This window comes from Leptonychotes weddellii, chromosome 10 (genome assembly GCF_054177405.1).
Source record: "Leptonychotes weddellii isolate Sample4059 chromosome 10, ASM5417740v2, whole genome shotgun sequence".
In the NCBI taxonomy this organism is placed as follows: domain Eukaryota; kingdom Metazoa; phylum Chordata; class Mammalia; order Carnivora; family Phocidae; genus Leptonychotes; species Leptonychotes weddellii.
Genome location: NC_138378.1, coordinates 99848812 through 99867292, shown reverse-complemented (window position 1 = coordinate 99867292; position 18481 = coordinate 99848812). Strand labels below are relative to the sequence as shown.

Sequence of the window (18481 nt, the reverse complement as noted above, 5' to 3'; positions counted from 1 at the left end):
GCATCGGGCTCCCTGCTCCGCTGGAAGCCTGCTTCTCCCTCTCTCACTCCCCCTGCTTGTGTTCCCTCTCTCGCTGTGTCTCTGTCAAGTGGATAAATAAAATCTTAAAAAAAAAAAAAAACTAACGTAAAACTTAATTAGTGCAAATTGTTTCATTAATGGAATTAATGGAAAATTCACAGTATAGTAGTTGGGAAGGTTACCTCTGTCTAGTCTTTCTTGGTAATAAGATGAATAAATTATGGGTAGGTAAATGAATGTGGCCTGAGCTCTGAAACAGACTGAATTAAAGCTTCGTGGCTGTTCTCAGTTATTATAAATCTGTGTGAATAAATTCCCAGCTTGATGGAAAAGCAGGTGGCCTGCTCTCTGACTTTTGATCACATTTGTCAATTGGACTAGAAAGTTAAGTGTGCTTGAGCTCTGTGATTTTCTTAGAAGTTAGTGAAAAATTAATAGAAGATAATGAAATTGGTATGTGCTTCTGAACACTGATTTAATTAAATTTATTTTTTTTTAAAGATTTATTTACTGGGGCGCCTGAGTGGCTCAGTTGTTAAGCGTCTGCCTCCGGCTCGGGTCATGATCCCAGGGTCCTGGGATCGAGCCCCGTATCGGGCTCCCTGCTTGGTGGGAAGCCTGCTTCTCCCTCTCCCACTCCCCCTGCTTGTGTTCCCTCTCTCACTGTCTCTCTCTCTGTCAAATAAATAAATTAAAAAAAAAAAAGATTTATTTACTTATTTTAGAGAGAGAGCACAAACAGGAGGGGTAGAGGGGGAGGTAGAGAGAATCTGAAATGACTATGCTGAGTGTGGAGCCCCATCCTGAGATCACGACCTGAGCTGAAACCAAGAGTCGGTGCTTAACCGACTGCGCCACCCAGGTGCCCCTGAACACTGATTATAGTTAGAACTTTCGTCTTGGAGTTTTGTAATTTGGGGATTAAAAATTGAATCAAGGGCGCCTGGGTGGCTCAGTTGGTTAAGCGACTGCCTTCGGCTCAGGTCATGATCCTGGAGTCCCGGGATCGAGTCCCGCATCGGGCTCCCTGCTCGGCGGGGAGTCTGCTTCTCCCTCTGACCCTCCTCCCTCTCATGCTGTCTCTCATTCTCTCTCTCGCAAATAAATAAAATCTTAAAAAAAAAAAAAAATTGAATCAAGACGTACTTTTTAAGATTACACACATGCGCACACACACACTTAGGTAAAATGTACATTTTCAGTAAACACCCAGTATCTTAGGTGGACAGGTATTATGTTGGGGTAGTGTGCTGGAGTTGAGATATAAATATCTGCGTGCTTTTAAGAGGTAGTCTTTCCAGGGTAGAAGGACTCTTTTCTGCTAAGATAGTGAAGTGAATCATACAGAAAGAGTACTCTTAAGTTGGGGAGGTAGGAGGAAGGTGAAGAGGTAGAACTTCCTCTCTAACCTCAGTTTCCCTCTCTTGCTTTCCCTCCCCCCAAAGGTAGCAGGATTTCTGTTGCATTGGTAGTGAATATACTGAACCAAACTAATACTGATTTTGTGGCATAATATACAATATATTTGTTTTAAAATACACTGTGTGAGTTTCATTAGCTCAAAGAATAGTATGTTAATTGAACAAATTAAAACTTAGCCAAGAAACTTAATTAGCAGTATAGTTTGCTTATGGATTGTTTATGACCATTTCTACTTGAAAGATAACATTTATCTTTCTTCTGAATTTATTCAGGGAAGAATATTTATTTGGGAAGGAAGATTATTTATTTGGGAACACATTTAATTTAAATGAATTAACATTTTTGTCTCATTTTATATGTTGTATTTTTCAAATTGGTAAATATTTCCTGCTTTTAACTTTGAACTTGTTTATATAGTATTGATATATCAAAGCTAAAGTATGCATGTGATAACTAGTGTATCTTCAGTTTTAAAAAATAGATAATCCTAACTTAAAACTTATTCATAATATCCTATTTAATTTGCATTTTTTTTTACTCTGCAAAAGGTTTTGCACATGTAAAAGGCTTTAGTAAATCTAGTGTCTGTTATAAACCTAATGCATGCTTAACATAGAAAAATTGGACAATACAGAGAAAGAAGTACCTTGAAGAAACGTAGAGTACCCATAATCATGTTGTCCAGTTATGTTAACATTTATATATATAAATTTTTTAATGTGTACTTATGTGTTTTTTTAACCCATATTTAAGAGTTTTAAGGTATAGTTATACATCATAAAATTCACCCTTTTAGTGTACAATTCAGTCATTGAACTTATATGATTTTATTATGTAATGGTATGAGAATTTTTCTGTCAAATTTTTTGAAAAAAGATTGTATTTTGAAAAACTTTAGAAAGAACTTTTGTTTTTCCAGTTACGGTGATTATCTGGCAACTCTTTGTAACATTATTTGTAATTTCATATCAAGACACCTTGATTTCCTTCTTTAAAATATACAACTACCTGGGGCGCCTCAGTGGCTCAGTCAGTTAAGTATCCAGCTCTTGATCTCAGCTCAGGTTTTGATCTCAGGGTCGTGAGTTCAAGCGCTGTGTTGGGCTCTACACTGGGCGTGAGGCCTACTTAAATAAATTTAAGAAAATAAAATAAAAAATAAAATATGTAACTACTTTATTTAACCTTTTTTCCTTATAGCTGGGTAATAACTTGGTTTTCTTTTAATGTGAAAACCCATACTTGAAACCGCTTGTGTCTTCTTGGTTTGGAGTTCTTTATTCTGGATAATTCCCAAGGATTAATATTTCCTCTTGGGATTTATTTTTCCAAGTATCTTTATTATTTCTCTGAAATCAGCCAGTTAGCATTTAAATAGCTTAAGGCTAATTAGCAGCTGATCTTGAACTTTTGCATATTTTTTTGGTTGTTTTAAATCTTTTTTTTTTTTTAATTTGACAGAGAGACACAGTGAGAGAGGAAACACAAGCAGGGGGATTGGGAGAGGGAGAAGCAGGCTTCCCGCCGATCAGGGAGCCTGATGCGGGGCTCGATCCCAGGACCCTGGGATCATGACCTGAGCTGAAGGCAGACGTTTAATGACTGAGCCACCCTGGCGCCCCTTTTTTGTTGTTTTAAATTATAGCACAGAATTGTTTTATGGACAGTTTCCACTTGAAAAACTTAAAACACAGAAATTTGTCAAAAATGTCTAACCAAGCCCTGCCCCTGCCCCATATTTCAAACATTTTTTTTTTTAACAGAGATTACTAACTTGCATTTCATTTAAAATTACTTAAGTGCCTCGTTATTTCAGTTGTAAGTGAAATACATTGTTTCAAAAAGGGAGAGTTAATATTTTCTTTCTTTCCTTCAAAATATATCTTTTAATTTTTTTAATTGAGGTCATCAGAATTTTAGAACTGCTGTAGACGTGCTGATAGAGTACTGACACAGTCTCATATTGTGCTAGAGTGATCTTTTATTACATTTTGTTCTTGTTTGCTAACAGATGAGAGTGAGGATAAAGATGGATGCAAAGAGGGAGGTTGGCAATTTCTTGACTATCTGAGTGAAGAGTCAAGGAGGGACATCCTCTCCTCTTAATCCCAAACTTCTGAGTTGTAATGGTTTCCCTGCTTGTCAAGGAGTTCTTATTACCCCTTCCAAAGCAAACAAAGCAAACACAAAAATGAAATGCGTGGGGGTGTGTGTGTGTGTGTGTAAACGTGTACATATACACGTATTTATATAGCTCTTTTATTTGATTTTAGGACAACTTTCCTGAATTCAGTAATACAGTAGTTATTAAAATTTTACTACCTGAAGCTTGTACTTGATTTTATTAGCTGCTTCTCTCTTTTATCTGTTTATTTACCTGACTATTCCCAGTCACACCTTAACAGTCTTCAGATCCCTACAAATTTTATTATAGATTCTTAGAGGTTTCCACTTTCTGTTTCAGACAGATACTTATTTCATGATTTTAAGGTAATCCAATACCAGCATTGTCAATTGGTTATTATCTCAGACTACTTATATGTCATTTAAGCGAGTTTTAATAGTTTTGTGTGATACTTATATTTGAGATGCAGAGCAGTGGTTGTTGTAACTTTTTTCTTTGTCTCATAATATGCATACCTTTTTTTGAAATTCAAATTATTTTTTACTTTGTCTTTAAGTGATGATTTACTGGAGGATTCAGACAGTGAAGAGCATTCCAGATCAGATTCTGTGACAGGTATGTTAAAAATGTCAGATAATCTCTTGTTTAAATCCTTGCATTTATACAGTTATAGGTAAAGCTAAATATTACTTAATTCTAAATTTCTTAGTTAATGCAAACTCTACATTTTCACTAATATACACAGAAAACTCAAATGTTAAACATTAGAGATCTTGATTTAGTATATGTAGAGTCCCATACTTAAATTTTAAATGGTATGTATTTGAGCCAAACAAGTTAAAGTTTTACTAAATTTTTGTCACAGATGTCAAGGAATACACATTAAGCCCTTCAGAATGTGTTCAGTTTATTTGCATAATTTATTCTGTTGTTAAATAAAAGTAATACTGAAATTAAGGTTCTTTATCCCCAAAATAAAACAGATAAAGAGAGAATAAATTTTAAAGTATAAAATCATAGACATTAAGGCATCAAGTAAGTGCTGCCTTACTCATTATCTTATGAAATGTTAATGGTGAAAGCATGTGCTTCAAATTTTAATGTAGTTTTGTAATAGGCAAGGCTAATAGTACATCTCAAAATAGTTTTTCCATATCAGAATTCAAATTCTTGTCATTTTATTATAGGCTGAATGCATTTCCCAATACATAAAAGAGTTATGTTAACATCTGTTAATTAGAGTTTTGGGGACTGATTAAGATAAAAATAATAGTACCTGGGAAGTAGCCAATAGTTTAAAAAGTGACTGGTACTAAATTGCGGCTGTTCTGTAATGTCCTATTTCAGGAACTGAGGACATATATAACTTGTTAAATCTCTGGGGGAAGAGACACGATTTTGTATAGTACAGTTGTCAAAAATTAGAGTGAGTATAGAATAGCAAGTGCTCTCTAAATTCTAAATTGTCATGAAATTTTTTTAAAGCCCCCCCCCAAACAACGCTAGACTGATTTGGAGTTAAACCTTAGTTGTCTTTTGAAGTAGTTTTTAGCAATGAAAAAAATTTTAAAGTAGGAAAATGCCCTGAATAATTTACAAATGTATAATTAGCTCTAGAAAAATAAAGAATAGATTCATTTAAAAAAATTAGTCTGATGAAGGTAATGCTCCTTTCCCATTTTGTTGTCCTTTTGCAAAAACAGAAAAGGGCTACAATTGCATTTTCTTAATCTGGGAAAGAATAATAAACTGGTCACAGGTTACCTGGAGACCTGGTTAGAGCTTGAATTCTTCTGCTAATTCACTCTTTGGTCTTGTCAAGTCACTTAAACTCTCTGGGCCTCAGTTTTTCCTTTGTAAAGTGAAGTGTTTGAGCTCAGTGTTCCTTTTTTCTGCTCTTAAAGTTTTTGATTCTAACCATAACCTTTCCTTTGTATGCTGTAGCTTTGCTCTTTTCTCTGGGTCCAATAATCTCAGTAGGTATTTTTGTAATTATAGTATCTATCTTTGGTCTATTTCTTTATCCCTTTCCTACTTTTACCTTTCTCATCTATGCCTAGTTGCTTTTTCACACTTCCTTTAGGTACTGTAGCCCTGTTTATCTCACTTCCCGGTATCTAGAAAGTCACCATGTATTTTTGTTGGCTTTTTCTGTGATACATATTTAGGGTAGGGGTTGTTGTCCTTATGTAGTATTAAAAGGTAGCTATGGAAAGAGAAAAAAATTCTTCTGGTTCAGAATTTTTAATTCCCTCCTTTTAGGACTTATAAGTAGTTCATTCATTTGTAGTAAAATAGGGATAGTAGTCCACCTCACTCGGGGTTTCGCTTTCCACAGTTTCAGTTACCTTAGGTCAACTGTTATCCTGAGCAGATAACCTAGTAGCAGAATGCTAGGACACAATGCCTATGTCATTCACCTCACTTCATCTCATGGCATAGGCATTTTATCTCACATCATCACAAGAAGAGTGAGTACAGTATAGTAAGATATTTTGGGAGAGAAAACACATTGACCTAACTTTAATACAGTATATTATTATAATTCTATTTTATTATTAGATATTGCTGTTAATCTCTTACTGTGCCTAATTTGCAAATTAAACTTTATCATATGTATGTATACAAATAAAACCTAGTACATACAGAGTTTTGTGCTGTCTGCAGTTTCAGGTGTCCACTAGGGGTTCTTGGAATGTATCCCCTGCCTATAAAGGGGGGGGGTGGACTACTATATCTTCTAAGTTAATTCTCTTACATTGGTAGTTTATTGGCGAGTTTATGGAGGCTCGTGATATGAATGGGAAATGTGTTCTTTTCCTGAAGTACCTAAAGTAAGTCATAGATGCTATTTCAAAATTTACATTTACTAACTCTAGGTGATTCCCGTCAAAGTGAATGATACAGTCTGAAGAATTACAGAATGTATTTCTTAACTAAGAGACTTTTACCTGTTTTTCATTTGAAGGTTATGGCTTTTGAAAGTATCTAGATGATGTCAGAGAGAAAAGTTTGGTTTTGGGGCCAGATAACCGAATTAAGGATATATTTGCTTCTTGTGAAGAGTGGGAAGAGTGTTTGACAGGAGATTGAAGGAGGGTTCAAATTGAAATTTCTTAGTTTTAGAAAAGTGCTTAGGTAAAACCTAGTTGCTCACCTCAGGAAGTTTGGCTGATAGAACTGCTGGCTGACACTACCTAAGTAAGCAGAGGAGAGAAGGGTTTCCCAAAATGATTATCTGGAGAATATTGTATTGCAGTCTGTTTATAGCTATATTATGTAAAAACTTGTTTTGTAGTCCAGTAGGTTTGAGAAATTCTGAGATAAGAATACAGATTTCCTTACTGCAGTATTTGACAGTTGTCATTGTGCTTTGTCTGTCCTCTGAAGTAGAATGTACAGCACAGGCTGTTTCTTAGATGTTACTTTGTTGGGAAAAAGCAGAGTAATAATGCCACTTGTCATGCTGCCCGTCGTAATGAATAGCCCCACTTTCTATGCTATTTACTTTGAATATTTCTTAAATGTGTGTTAATACATGTAATTTGTGGTTATTTTGTTTTTAACCTCTATATACATACACTAACGTTTTTTCCTGGCAATTTCTGACCATAACTAAAAAAAAAAAAACACGCACATTAGAAAAATCATTTATATAAGTTTCAGTTTAGTCCAAAAGATAGTTGAGCATCCTTAAGATTTATTATAGTGTACTATATGGTATCAAAATCTTACTGTCAACTTTTAATTTCAAATCTAAATTAGTAGAGTTAATATATATAACTAATGCATGGCAGTATAGACAGACTGCATGTGAACATAGCCAAACGAGTGGTTGTGTAAATGAACAGCTTCATTAGGACAATTAAACTGTTGAGTGTATAATTACAATTTTCTTCCATTTAACTAGAAATGGTTTCAGTTTTAGGTCATAATAGCAACATTATTTGAATTAAGAAGATTATCCTCAGAAAATGGGAAATTAGAGGTAGAGCTGCCAGTGAGCATTTTAAAGAAATAGTTAACAGAAATGGTGTGAACAGAACTTTCAGTACGTGTTAAGTATATGATGTTCCATGAATCTCAGTTGCACGTTACTTGGGCAGCTTTCAAACTTTCATGCAGTTTCGAGTTATATTTATTTCTTTTACTCTTCTGTATTTTTCTTATCTAAAATCATAAAGCCAATTCCAATGCTTTTTTTTTTCCATAAGAAATACTTAGACATTGGGACGCCTGGGTGGCTCAGTTGGTTAAGCGACTGCCTTCAGCTCGGGTCATGATCTCAGGGTCCTGGGATCGAGCCCCACATCGGGCTCCCTGCTTGGCGGGAGGCCTGCTTCTCCCTCTCCCACTCCTCCTGCTTATGTTCCCTCTCTCGCTGTCTCTCTCTCTGTCAAATAAATATTTAAAATCTTCAAAAAAAAAGAAATACTTAGACATTGTTGCTAATAATGTTGTTGTTGACTGATAGTATTTTTTGCTATTGAGAAAGAAACAAATTGGTTCAGACTTTCAGTTCAATATCAAGAGATTATACCTGGTTTAGGGGTTGAGTGACATCTGTTGCAAGGTTTTGTGTAGACAGACGTGGTATTTTTGGAGCACTGAGACTGAGAAATGACTTTTGTACTCTTTGTAAGGGGAGAGCACACAATGGACAAAAGATCATAAGGGGTAATGTAGTTAACTTTAAATGAGCATAAATTAGCAGATAATGCAGAAGATGCTTTATGCTTCACTTTAAAATGGCAAATTTTGGGAACTTTTCCTTCCTAGTTAAAATTTTTTTCTAAGCTGAGGTTAGAATTACATTGCGTACTATGATAATCAACTGATAATTAGCATGGTGGGGTACGAGAGAGGAGAGCATGCTATGACTTCTTCTAAATGGTAAAAGAAGGGGAACTGACAATATAATCATGTTTCATGGATATTCTATAAAGTGCATAAGTGATAGTTATAATGGTATTGAATGTTTTTTGGTTTAGAATTAAAGGACAGAAATCCTATATTTTGATACTAATAATGTCTTCATTCTTTAACCATTCTCATAAATTAAAAAGGGTGGGGGAGGGTTGCTCATAAATTGCCAAGAGAATATATTCTGAATTGAAAATGATTTTGACTCTCTTGAATACGTCAGTGGTTTTTCTGAGTAGATTTACCTCAGATTTGATTAACTTCCCTTTAAAATACTTTAATTTCTTCCTCTTATGTAATTATAATGCACTGATTGGATGAGTAAGAAAAGTAACAAAAGCGTTATACTAAAGATTTGTGATTTGCCAATCTCAAGGCCAATTCTAATGAATATTGTTCCTTTTCGAAGGGCATACATCACAGAAGGAAGCCATGGAAGTGAGCCTTGATATAACAGCACTCAGCATTCTGCAGCAGCCTGAAAAACTTCAGTGGGAGATTGTGGCAAATGTGCTTGAAGATACTGTTAAGGATCTTGAAGAACTTGGGGCAAATCCTTGCTTAACAAACTCTAAGAGTGAAAAGACAAAGGAAAAGCACCAGGAACAACACAACATTCCCTTTCCATGTTTATTAGCTGGAGGTTTATTAACATATAAATCTCCTGCTACCTCACCCATTAGTAGTAATTCTCACAGGTCACTGGATGGTTTAAGCAGAACTCAGGGTGAAAGTATATCAGAACAAGGGTCAACTGACAATGAATCCTGCACTAATTCAGAGTTAAATTCTCCTCTGGTAAGGAGGACTTTACCCATTTTGCTTCTTTATAGCATCAAGGAATCTGATGAGAAAGCAGGAAAAATATTTTCACAGATGAACAATATAATGAGCAAAAGTTTGCATGATGATGGTTTTACAGTTCCACAGATTATTGAAATGGAGCTGGATAGTCAGGAGCAGTTGTTGTTGCAGGATCCTCCTGTGACTTACATTCAGCAATTTGCAGATGCAGCAGCCAACCTTACCTCTCCAGATTCTGAGAAGTGGAACTCTGTGTTTCCCAAGCCTGGGACTTTGGTTCAGTGCTTAAGGCTGCCAAAGTTTGCAGAGGAGGAGAATCTTTGTATAGACTCCTTAACTCCTTGTGCTGATGGAATTCATTTGTTGGTAGGACTGCGGACATGCCCTGTTGAATCCTTGAGTGCAATAAATCAAGTAGAGGCCTTGAATAATTTAAATAAATTAAACTCTGCACTATGTAATAGACGGAAAGGTGAGCTGGAATCAAATCTTGCTGTAGTGAATGGTGCAAATATTAGTGTAATCCAACATGAATCACCAGCAGATGTACAAACTCCTTTGATAATTCAGCCTGAGCAGAGGAATATTAGTGGTGGATATTTAATACTTTATAAAATGAATTATGCCACTCGGATAGTGACTTTAGAAGAGGAGCCAATAAAAATCCAACATATCAAAGACCCCCAGGACACAATTACCTCGCTCATTTTGCTTCCACCAGATATATTGGATAATCGAGAAGATGACTGTGAGGAACCTGTTGAGGAAATGCAGTTAACCTCAAAGAATGGCATTGAAAGAGAAAAAAAGGCTGATATTTCTACTCTTGGACACCTGGTAATAACCACTCAGGGAGGATATGTAAAAATATTAGATCTTTCAAACTTTGAAATTTTGGCCAAAGTGGAACCTCCCAAAAAGGAGGGCACTGAGGAACAGGACACATTTGTTTCTGTCATTTACTGCTCGGGCACAGACAGGCTGTGTGCATGCACCAAAGGTAAGCTCTTGGTTTGTTTGGTTCTCCTACAAATCTTATAAAATCAGTGTATATGGCATTCATTTATATGCATACCTAGTATGAATTTTAGATCCATATAGATGGAGAGAAATTTATTTTTTTTATAATGAAGCGGTAAATCTTTCTACTGTTTTAACTTTTTAAAACTTTTTTCTACTGCCCTAGGTAAGGATTCTAATTGTAAATAAGTTAATAAGTCTCTCAGAAAGTATCTTCTCTGCTTTAACCTCAAGAAAATAACCTGCTGTTGTTTCTGTGAGTCCTGACTCTGCATCTGCTCAAATTTGTGGCCTTGGGCAAGTTACTTTAAACTCAGTAAACCTTTGTTTATTTATAGACGAGGATAAAAAGGCCTGTTATCAGGCTTCTTAGAATGAAATGAAATAATGTATATAACGTTTTTGGCACAGAGTATATATATTGGTCATTATTTCCTCCTGAAATAAAAATATTTAGCGAATGAATACTAGTTTTGCCAAATAAATTTTTCTTTTCTGATTTATTCCTGACCTTTGGCTAATGGTTGAATCAGCTTTGCAACATTTGAGGCCCCATACAGAGTAACACATAGTGTGCATTTTTCCTCCTACTTTTCTTATTATATATTTTAAGTTGGAAAGATAAAGCAGTTTTTGAAACGGATTACTGACAATATCAGGCAAAATGAGTAGTCTTATTGATAGTTTAGTAGGAATTTAGGGTCAGGAGGTATTTGAAGCCCAGGTAACTATAACCAGTGCTTGGGAGAAGACCTGGGTGTGAGGAGAATCATACATCTCATTTGTGGTTCTTGGGAGGAATTAATCCGAGTTTTTCCTCGCTTTAAAAGATTGCAAGAGTTTGGCCAAGAAGAGTAGTGGTGAATGTAGTGGTTCCGATTGCCTTCTTTGAAATACATCTAGTGAAATAAGGGGAAGAAAAATCTTCAAATAAGATCAAAACCCAAATAGATTAATTTTAAAAATGAGCAGTGCAGAATAACTTTAGACTAATTAAACTTTGAATTAGAGTTGATAAAGTTTAGAAAAACCATTAAAATACTATGTGGTGTGAAGGATAATTTGAAGTTTTTGATCATGTATGTGCCAGTTCACTGTTGTGAGAGCTTTACTTCTCATAATTTGTTTAGTCATCATGCCAACTTTATGAGGTATATACTATTATTGTCTTCATTTTACAGATAAGGAAACTGAGGGAAGGAGAGGTTAAGTAACTTGCCTAAGTCACAGAGCTAATAAATGACAGAGTCAGCATTCATACCTGGGCATCTGTTGTCAGGGTGCTTAAACTACATTATACTGCTAGAATGTAACAAAAGCATAAGACTTGTAGGGGCATCTGGGTGGCTCAGTTGGTTAAGTGTCTGACTCTTGATCTCAGCTCAGGTCTTGATCTCAGGGTCATGAGTTCAAGCCCATGCTGGGTGTGGAGCCCACTTAAAGTAATGGAGCCTACTTAAAAAAAAGAAGACTCATACATTGAATTTTAAAGAATCTTTTAATGTGAAAGATTTAAAGAATGAAAACAATTTAATATGCCATAGGCCATCCAGAATGGAGCTGAATTTGGAACCTGAGTGACCTAGGCCCAGGACACATCTGTGTTAGATACTAGTATTTTCCAGAAATACAGTCAGGGTTTAATGATTTTAATTGTTTGATGAGATATGCTTTTGTGAGACAGAGGATAAGTAATGTTTAAATAGATTAATGTATTCTTGGAGTTTGGACAATGAAAAGTTCTAGGAATCGATCTCATGTGATAGGGAATTTATCCAGATGGATCAATGAACAAGAAAAAGCCTGAGAAGTTAAGCACTTTGAAAATTATCTCCTAGTTCTTCAAGGATTGACTGGTCAAGATAGATGTGAAAAGATGAGATTAGTAACAAAAAAGAGGGAAGAAAAGTTGATGTTTTAAAATGTATATATGACAGTCCAAAAAGTAGTTGTAAAAATTTTTAAAAAGGATTACAGGCTCTTAATCAAAAGGACATGACATTTCCATGACATGTCATAAGAGTGTATTCAAGTAGCATAAAACTCTTTTTCTCATGGAGTCATTGAGCCTTTTGATAAAAATCCATAACTAATAAATGTTGTAAGTTAATTTCAAATAGTATTCAAATAGTATTAATAATATACTGAAGATAATAGATTTGATGCAGCTATGTTTGATTAAAGTTCGGAAATAGAATATACACACGCATACATATATACATACATGTGAAATGAGGAAGTAAGGTCCCTTCTGGCCACCAGCCAGCAACTCCAGAAATGTGGGCCGCTTTCCCCACAGCTTGCACAGGGCTGAGGAATAGGGGATGGCAGCTGGTTCCTGCAGGCCACTTCCATGAAAGATCAAGCATCTTCTGGTCATTGTTTCTTGTTAGGTTCCAGAGTTCTGAAATACTTGATTTCAGTCACTTTCTTTTTTTTTTTTTCAGTCACTTCCTAGTTCAGTAGCTGACCTCTAGAGCTTCCTACCTAGAACTTCCTACTCTGCCATTTGGTGTGACATTACTGGTGCCTTTGTTGATATATTTTTTTAAATACTTTTTTGGAGTTCTGTTCTTAGTGATTTAATCTGTCACAGACTACTTTAGAATAATAATAACTTAATTCTAGTAAAATATACTTTGCTCTAATCTTTTTTCTCCTGCCCCTTTGTGCTACCATTGTCTTATATGTTGCATTTAGATAAGTTATAAATCCAAACAAAAAGAGTTATTTTATACAATCTTTGTCTTTTAAAAAACTTTACAAAGAAATGAGATAAAATATATATTCATCTACTTTACTCATTTCATCACCTACTTACTCATTTCTGGTACGTGTGTTTGTGTATGTGTGTGTGTGATAAAATTTGGTAGTGCTTTCTTTCATCTTGAAGGACTTTAGTACTTACTACAAGGCAGATCTCCTAGTAAAAAATTCTGTTTATCCTGAAATATCTCTATTTCACATTCTTTTTTGAAGAATAGTACTGTATATAGAATTATTGGTTGACTATTTCTGCACATCTCATTCAGTTGCCTTTGGCCTCCATTGTTTTTGGTAAGTTCGCTCTTAATTTGCATCATGGTTATTAGATCTGATGAATCATTTTTAACTTGTTGCATTTACGGTTTTCTCATTGACTTTCCGCAGTTTGACTGTAACATATATACCTGTGAATCTCATTGTATATATCCTACTTGAAGTTCACTGAATTGATTGGATTTGCAGTGTAATGTGTTTCTTCAAATTTGGGAAGTTTTTGTCCATTATTTCATCAATTTTTTCTCTTTGCCTTTTCTGTTCTCTTTTTCTGGAATTCCCATTACATGTATGCTCTTATACTTGATCTGTCCCATAGGTCTCTGACATGCTTTTCATTTTAAAAGATCTTTTACTTTTCTTCAGATAGGTTCATTTCTTATGCTCTATTTTTATTTTACTGATTGTTCTACTGCCATCTCAAATCTGCTTTGAGCCTCTCTGATGAACTTTTCATTTTACGTATTTTATGTTTCAGCTCCAGAATTTCCCCTTTTGTTCTTTAAAATTTCTGTTTTTTAGTTGAGATTTTTTACTTGTTGAGTCATTTCCACCATTTGTTCCTTTAATTCTCCATACCTGATTTCCTTTTATTCTATAAAAATACAGTAGCTTCTTTGAAGTTCTTGTCTGCCAAACCCAAATTTTGGGAACTCAGATATTTCTCAATGATTTTGTTTTCCTTAAGCATGGGTCAGTCTTTCTTCAGATGTCTTATAATTTTTGATTTAATACTGGACATTTTAAATAACATTGCAAAATTCTGGATTCTGATTTCCCCTCTTTGGAGGTTGTTGTTGCTTTGTTTGTTTGTTTGGTAACCCATCAGGACTACATCTGTGGAATCTCTTTCTTTTGCAGTGTGCAGTCACTGATATCTCCCGTCATTTTTTTTCCCCCAGAGGTTTTTAACTTTTAAACCTTGTTTCTTATTTGTTGCCTTTGTGTCCACTTAGCTTAGTATTCAGCCAAATATTTTGATAAATGATTATGCCCAAGTAACTTCACCAGAAAGGCTGTATTCAGGTGTGTCCTGGCTTTTATTTGCTTTATTTTTATTTTCTGTCATTCCCTCTTACAACTCTTTCTGCATTTGCATGGGGCTTAGTTGACTGGGAATGTGTGGATGGCTTGGACCCCATCTGGTTTTGTAACACATGTGTACAGCCTCTGATCATTGTGGATTATGTGGAGAGTTTACCAAGCCTCCTATGTTTCTTTCACTTCTTGTAACTTTGTATTAAGGGCAGAATCCTGACTTCAGGATGCACCTCATTTTTGTTGCCACTGAGCCCTTTAAACTGATGGCTTTCCAAATCCATTGGGCCCCCTCTGGCAGTAGCATCCCTTCTGCTGGTTTTCATTGCTTGCCCCACCCTGATTGAATGACAGTTTTGTCTGGCTTTGTCGTTGCTTTTAAGGAAGAGGAGTTGTCATTTTCCTTATTCTGTCATGTTGAAAGTGAATCTCCAGCTACTTTTGTTAGAATATTCTTTTATCCATTGATTTTTGTCTTAAATATTTGCTAACTTTGCTTTCAGTTTTTTTCTGTGAGAAATACAAAAAAATAGAAATTCAGTTTAATTTCATTTCATGGTGAATGCTTCAAAAAATTAAGAATCTTTGTTCCTTTTTGTTACTGCTGAGATATTTAGCTAGTGCATCAGTTTCCTCATCTGTAAAGTGGCCACAATAATAGTCCTTACCTCAGGGGTTTTTGTGAAGACTAAATGAATTAACTTAAGCATTTAAAATAGTGTCTTACACATAGTTAGTACTAGGTAAATAACTGTTTTCACATGTTTGTGTTGCCATTTTTTAAAATTTTCCATTTGTAGTACCTTGTCAGATTAATTTCTGATTTCTGGAAGATATGTCACTTTGTCAGCCCTATTTATCTGCTTGTTGAGTGATATTAAAATAAATTGAGTTTCTTAACTAAGTAGTATGCATTTGTATGTTTATCCATATTCTGTGTTCCTGTGTTGATAAAATTTTATTACACCGTAGGTGGTGAGCTTCATTTTCTCCAAATTGGAGGAACTTGTGATGATATTGATGAAGCTGATATACTAGTGGATGGATCTCTTTCTAAAGGAATAGAACCATCTTCAGAAGGTTCCAAACCTTTATCAAATCCTTCAAGTCCTGGCATTTCAGGTATGATACTAAATTTTTAAATGAAATCTTAAAAATGCAAATTCTTGTGATGTTCAAAGTTTTCTGAGTCTTTCTTAAATAATCTTAAACATTCTTTCAGTTTTTACAGTCAACTCTTGGTTACTTTGTTGAGGGAGTTAATTTCTTGCCATTCTTTCACTTGGCTTGTTTTTGTTTATTATTTATCATTTTTTTTCAGTAGTTGCAAATTGTTGTGAACATTAAAATAAAAAATGTTTTTTCACCTATGGTAGGTTGGCCAATATTGGTGATGTTACTTAAGAGGTAAAACATTATTTTGGCCATTAAGGAGCTTTTGGTCTAGTTAGGGAAAAAAACATAAAATAGGGGAATTGATTAAAAAAATATGAAGTCAGTGGAGTGGCTTAATGTTACTAATATTACTGGAATTGAAAAGCTGGAAAAATATTCTCTTCCTGGGGTAGTATATTCAGATCCTCATTTGCCCCATTGTGCACCATTAGATAGGTTTGCTTTTGTATGTTGTTTTTGCCTCTTCTCTCTGTGTTCTATACTGCCCTCCAGAACTATTTTTTCAGAAGTAATAATTAACATGTTACTCCTGCTATATCTTGGACTTTCATGAAATAATTCTAGTCTTCTTCTCAGTGTTTGTTACAATAAACTTTTCATGATTTCTTGAGTGTATAATTCCATTTCATGCTCTTTACATGTTACACTAACCTCTCCTTCCCCACCCTTTATGACTATAGTTAGTCCTTTTATGCTTCCACAGTGTTGTTATGTTTTACTCTTAGTCCTTAATAGATTTTATTCCCTAAATCTAGCATTTAAAAGGTTAATGAATCTTTAATGAAAAGTGTGTTTAAACTCAGATGTATTCCAAATAGAAATAATACATAAAGTTGGTATTTGATTTTTATGGACACTTAATATTTGGGTATTTGATCATTTTTCTTTGCACCAAAGGCAAACCTTTAGTGATTACTATATAATACCTGCTAACTTTAGTGACTGTCAGTATAATCTATGCTATCTTACATGCCAGGGTTTTTCAGCCTTAGCACCATTGTTGCCGTTTTGGGCGGATAATTTTTTGTTGTGGGCAGACTGTCCTGTGCTGTATTAGCAGGATCTCTGGCTTCTATCTACTAGAGTCCAGTAGCACAGACAATTACCTCCTTCCAGGTGGCCCTTGGGAGGCAAGATTGTCCCCCTGGTTGAGATAAACTGACTCATGTCTCATGCTATAATAAGACTTGGCTGTCTTGGGACGCCTGGGTGGCTCAGTCGTTACAAGTGTCTGCCTTTGGCTCAGGTCATGATCCCAGGGTCCTGGGATCAAGCCCCACATCGGGCTCCCAGCTTGGCAGGAAGCCTGCTTCTGCCTCTCCCACTTCCCCTGCTTGTGTTCCTGTTCTCTCTCTCTCTCTGTCAAATAAATAAATAAAATCTTAAAAAAAAAAAAAAGACTTGATTGTCTTGATTAACTATACAGTTTGGTTTAAAAAGCTGAATGTTTCTTATTTTATGGGTTATTGTTATAATGGAAAAGAAATTTATTAAGATTTATTATTTATTAAATTTATTTATTAAAATTTATTTATTTATTGAGATAGAACACAAGCAGAGAGAGGAGCACAGGGAGAGGGAGAAGCAGATTCCCTCCTGAATGGGGAGCCAGACGTTGGGCTTGATCCCAGGACCTCTGGATCACGACCCCAGCCGAAGGCAGATGCTAACCAACTGAGCCACCCAGGCACCCCAAGAATTTTCGTATATAGTCCATAAATACTATTGAGTAGAGAAAAGATGAATTAGATTATAAGGAAGTAAATATGTAAAGAAGGGATATTGACCTACAATTAATGTTTACAAACAGTATTTTAACAGTTTCAGTCTGATTTAAAAAGCTCTAAGCTTTGAGAAGAGAAATGTGGTTTGAAGTATACTTTTTGTAATTTTATAGAACTCGGCATAAATTTTCTTTGTGAAAATATTCTAAACCTGTCAGATTCCATATTTTAATCTTTTAAAAAACTTATTTTTGTTATTGGAACAAGCACAAAGGCGTTTGTCTAATGTTAGAAATTTCATAGGGCGCCTGGGTGGCTCAGTTGGTTAAGCGACTGCCTTCGGCTCAGGTCATGGTCCTGGAGTCCCGGGATCGAGTCCCGCATTGGGCTCCCTGCTTGGCGGGGAGTCTGCTTCTCCCTCTGGCCCTCCCCCCTCTCATGTGCTCTCTCTCTCTATCTCTCTCTCTCAAATAAATAAAATCTTAAAAAAAAAAAAAAAAAGAAATTTCATAGATGGTGAGCATGTTTTCATAAGAGAAAATCTCTCTGAAGCAGATTGTTACTCTTATAGTATTGGTATGCTTACAAGATATTCTTAACTACCACAAAAGTAGGAAAAAGTACTGGTAAAGCTTTTGGTTTGTATTTTTTTGCCATCAGATTAGCTTTGACTTTTAAAAAATATCTTTTATATAAAGTTAAAAAGGGCAGATGTTATATACTTACTGATGTTTAGCATTTTGTTTTGTAAATGATGAAGTCTAAAAGTTATTTATTGATTTGATACAGATTTGGATTGCATTACAGCACTACTTTTGTTTCTCTTGTTAACTTAGGGCTGGGTAAAGCTCAGTCAGGGCTCTTCTAACAAGTTGACTTTGGGTTTCTCCAATAAGGAGTACCCTCTCTATAATTTAAAATACTCAAGATGGGGCGCCTGGGTGGCTCAGTTGGTTAAGTGACTGCCTTCGGCTCAGGTCATGATCCTGGAGTCCCGGGATCGAGTCCGGCATCGGGCTCCCTGCTCAGCAGGGAGTCTGCTTCTCTCTCTCCCGCTCCTCCCTCTTGTGCTCTCTCTCTCTCTCTTACTCTCTCTCTCAAATAAATAAATAAAATCTTAAAAAAAAAAAATATTCAAGATGGATATTTATTATGGCCATTATGTAGTCAGTGCTAGTTACTTTATTTG

General features: G+C 35.3%; 1 protein-coding gene across 1 annotated transcript in view; it reads left to right on the top strand.

Annotated features, from left to right (window-relative positions):
- BIRC6 (baculoviral IAP repeat containing 6) overlaps nt 1-18481 on the top strand; it is a 218977-nt gene that overhangs the window by 49187 nt on the left and 151309 nt on the right. The window contains exons 9-11 of the mRNA XM_081797299.1: nt 4125-4183; nt 8901-10295; nt 15365-15514. Coding sequence (XP_081653425.1) covers nt 4125-4183; nt 8901-10295; nt 15365-15514 — 1604 coding nt within the window. The remainder of the gene's footprint in view (nt 1-4124; nt 4184-8900; nt 10296-15364; nt 15515-18481) is intronic.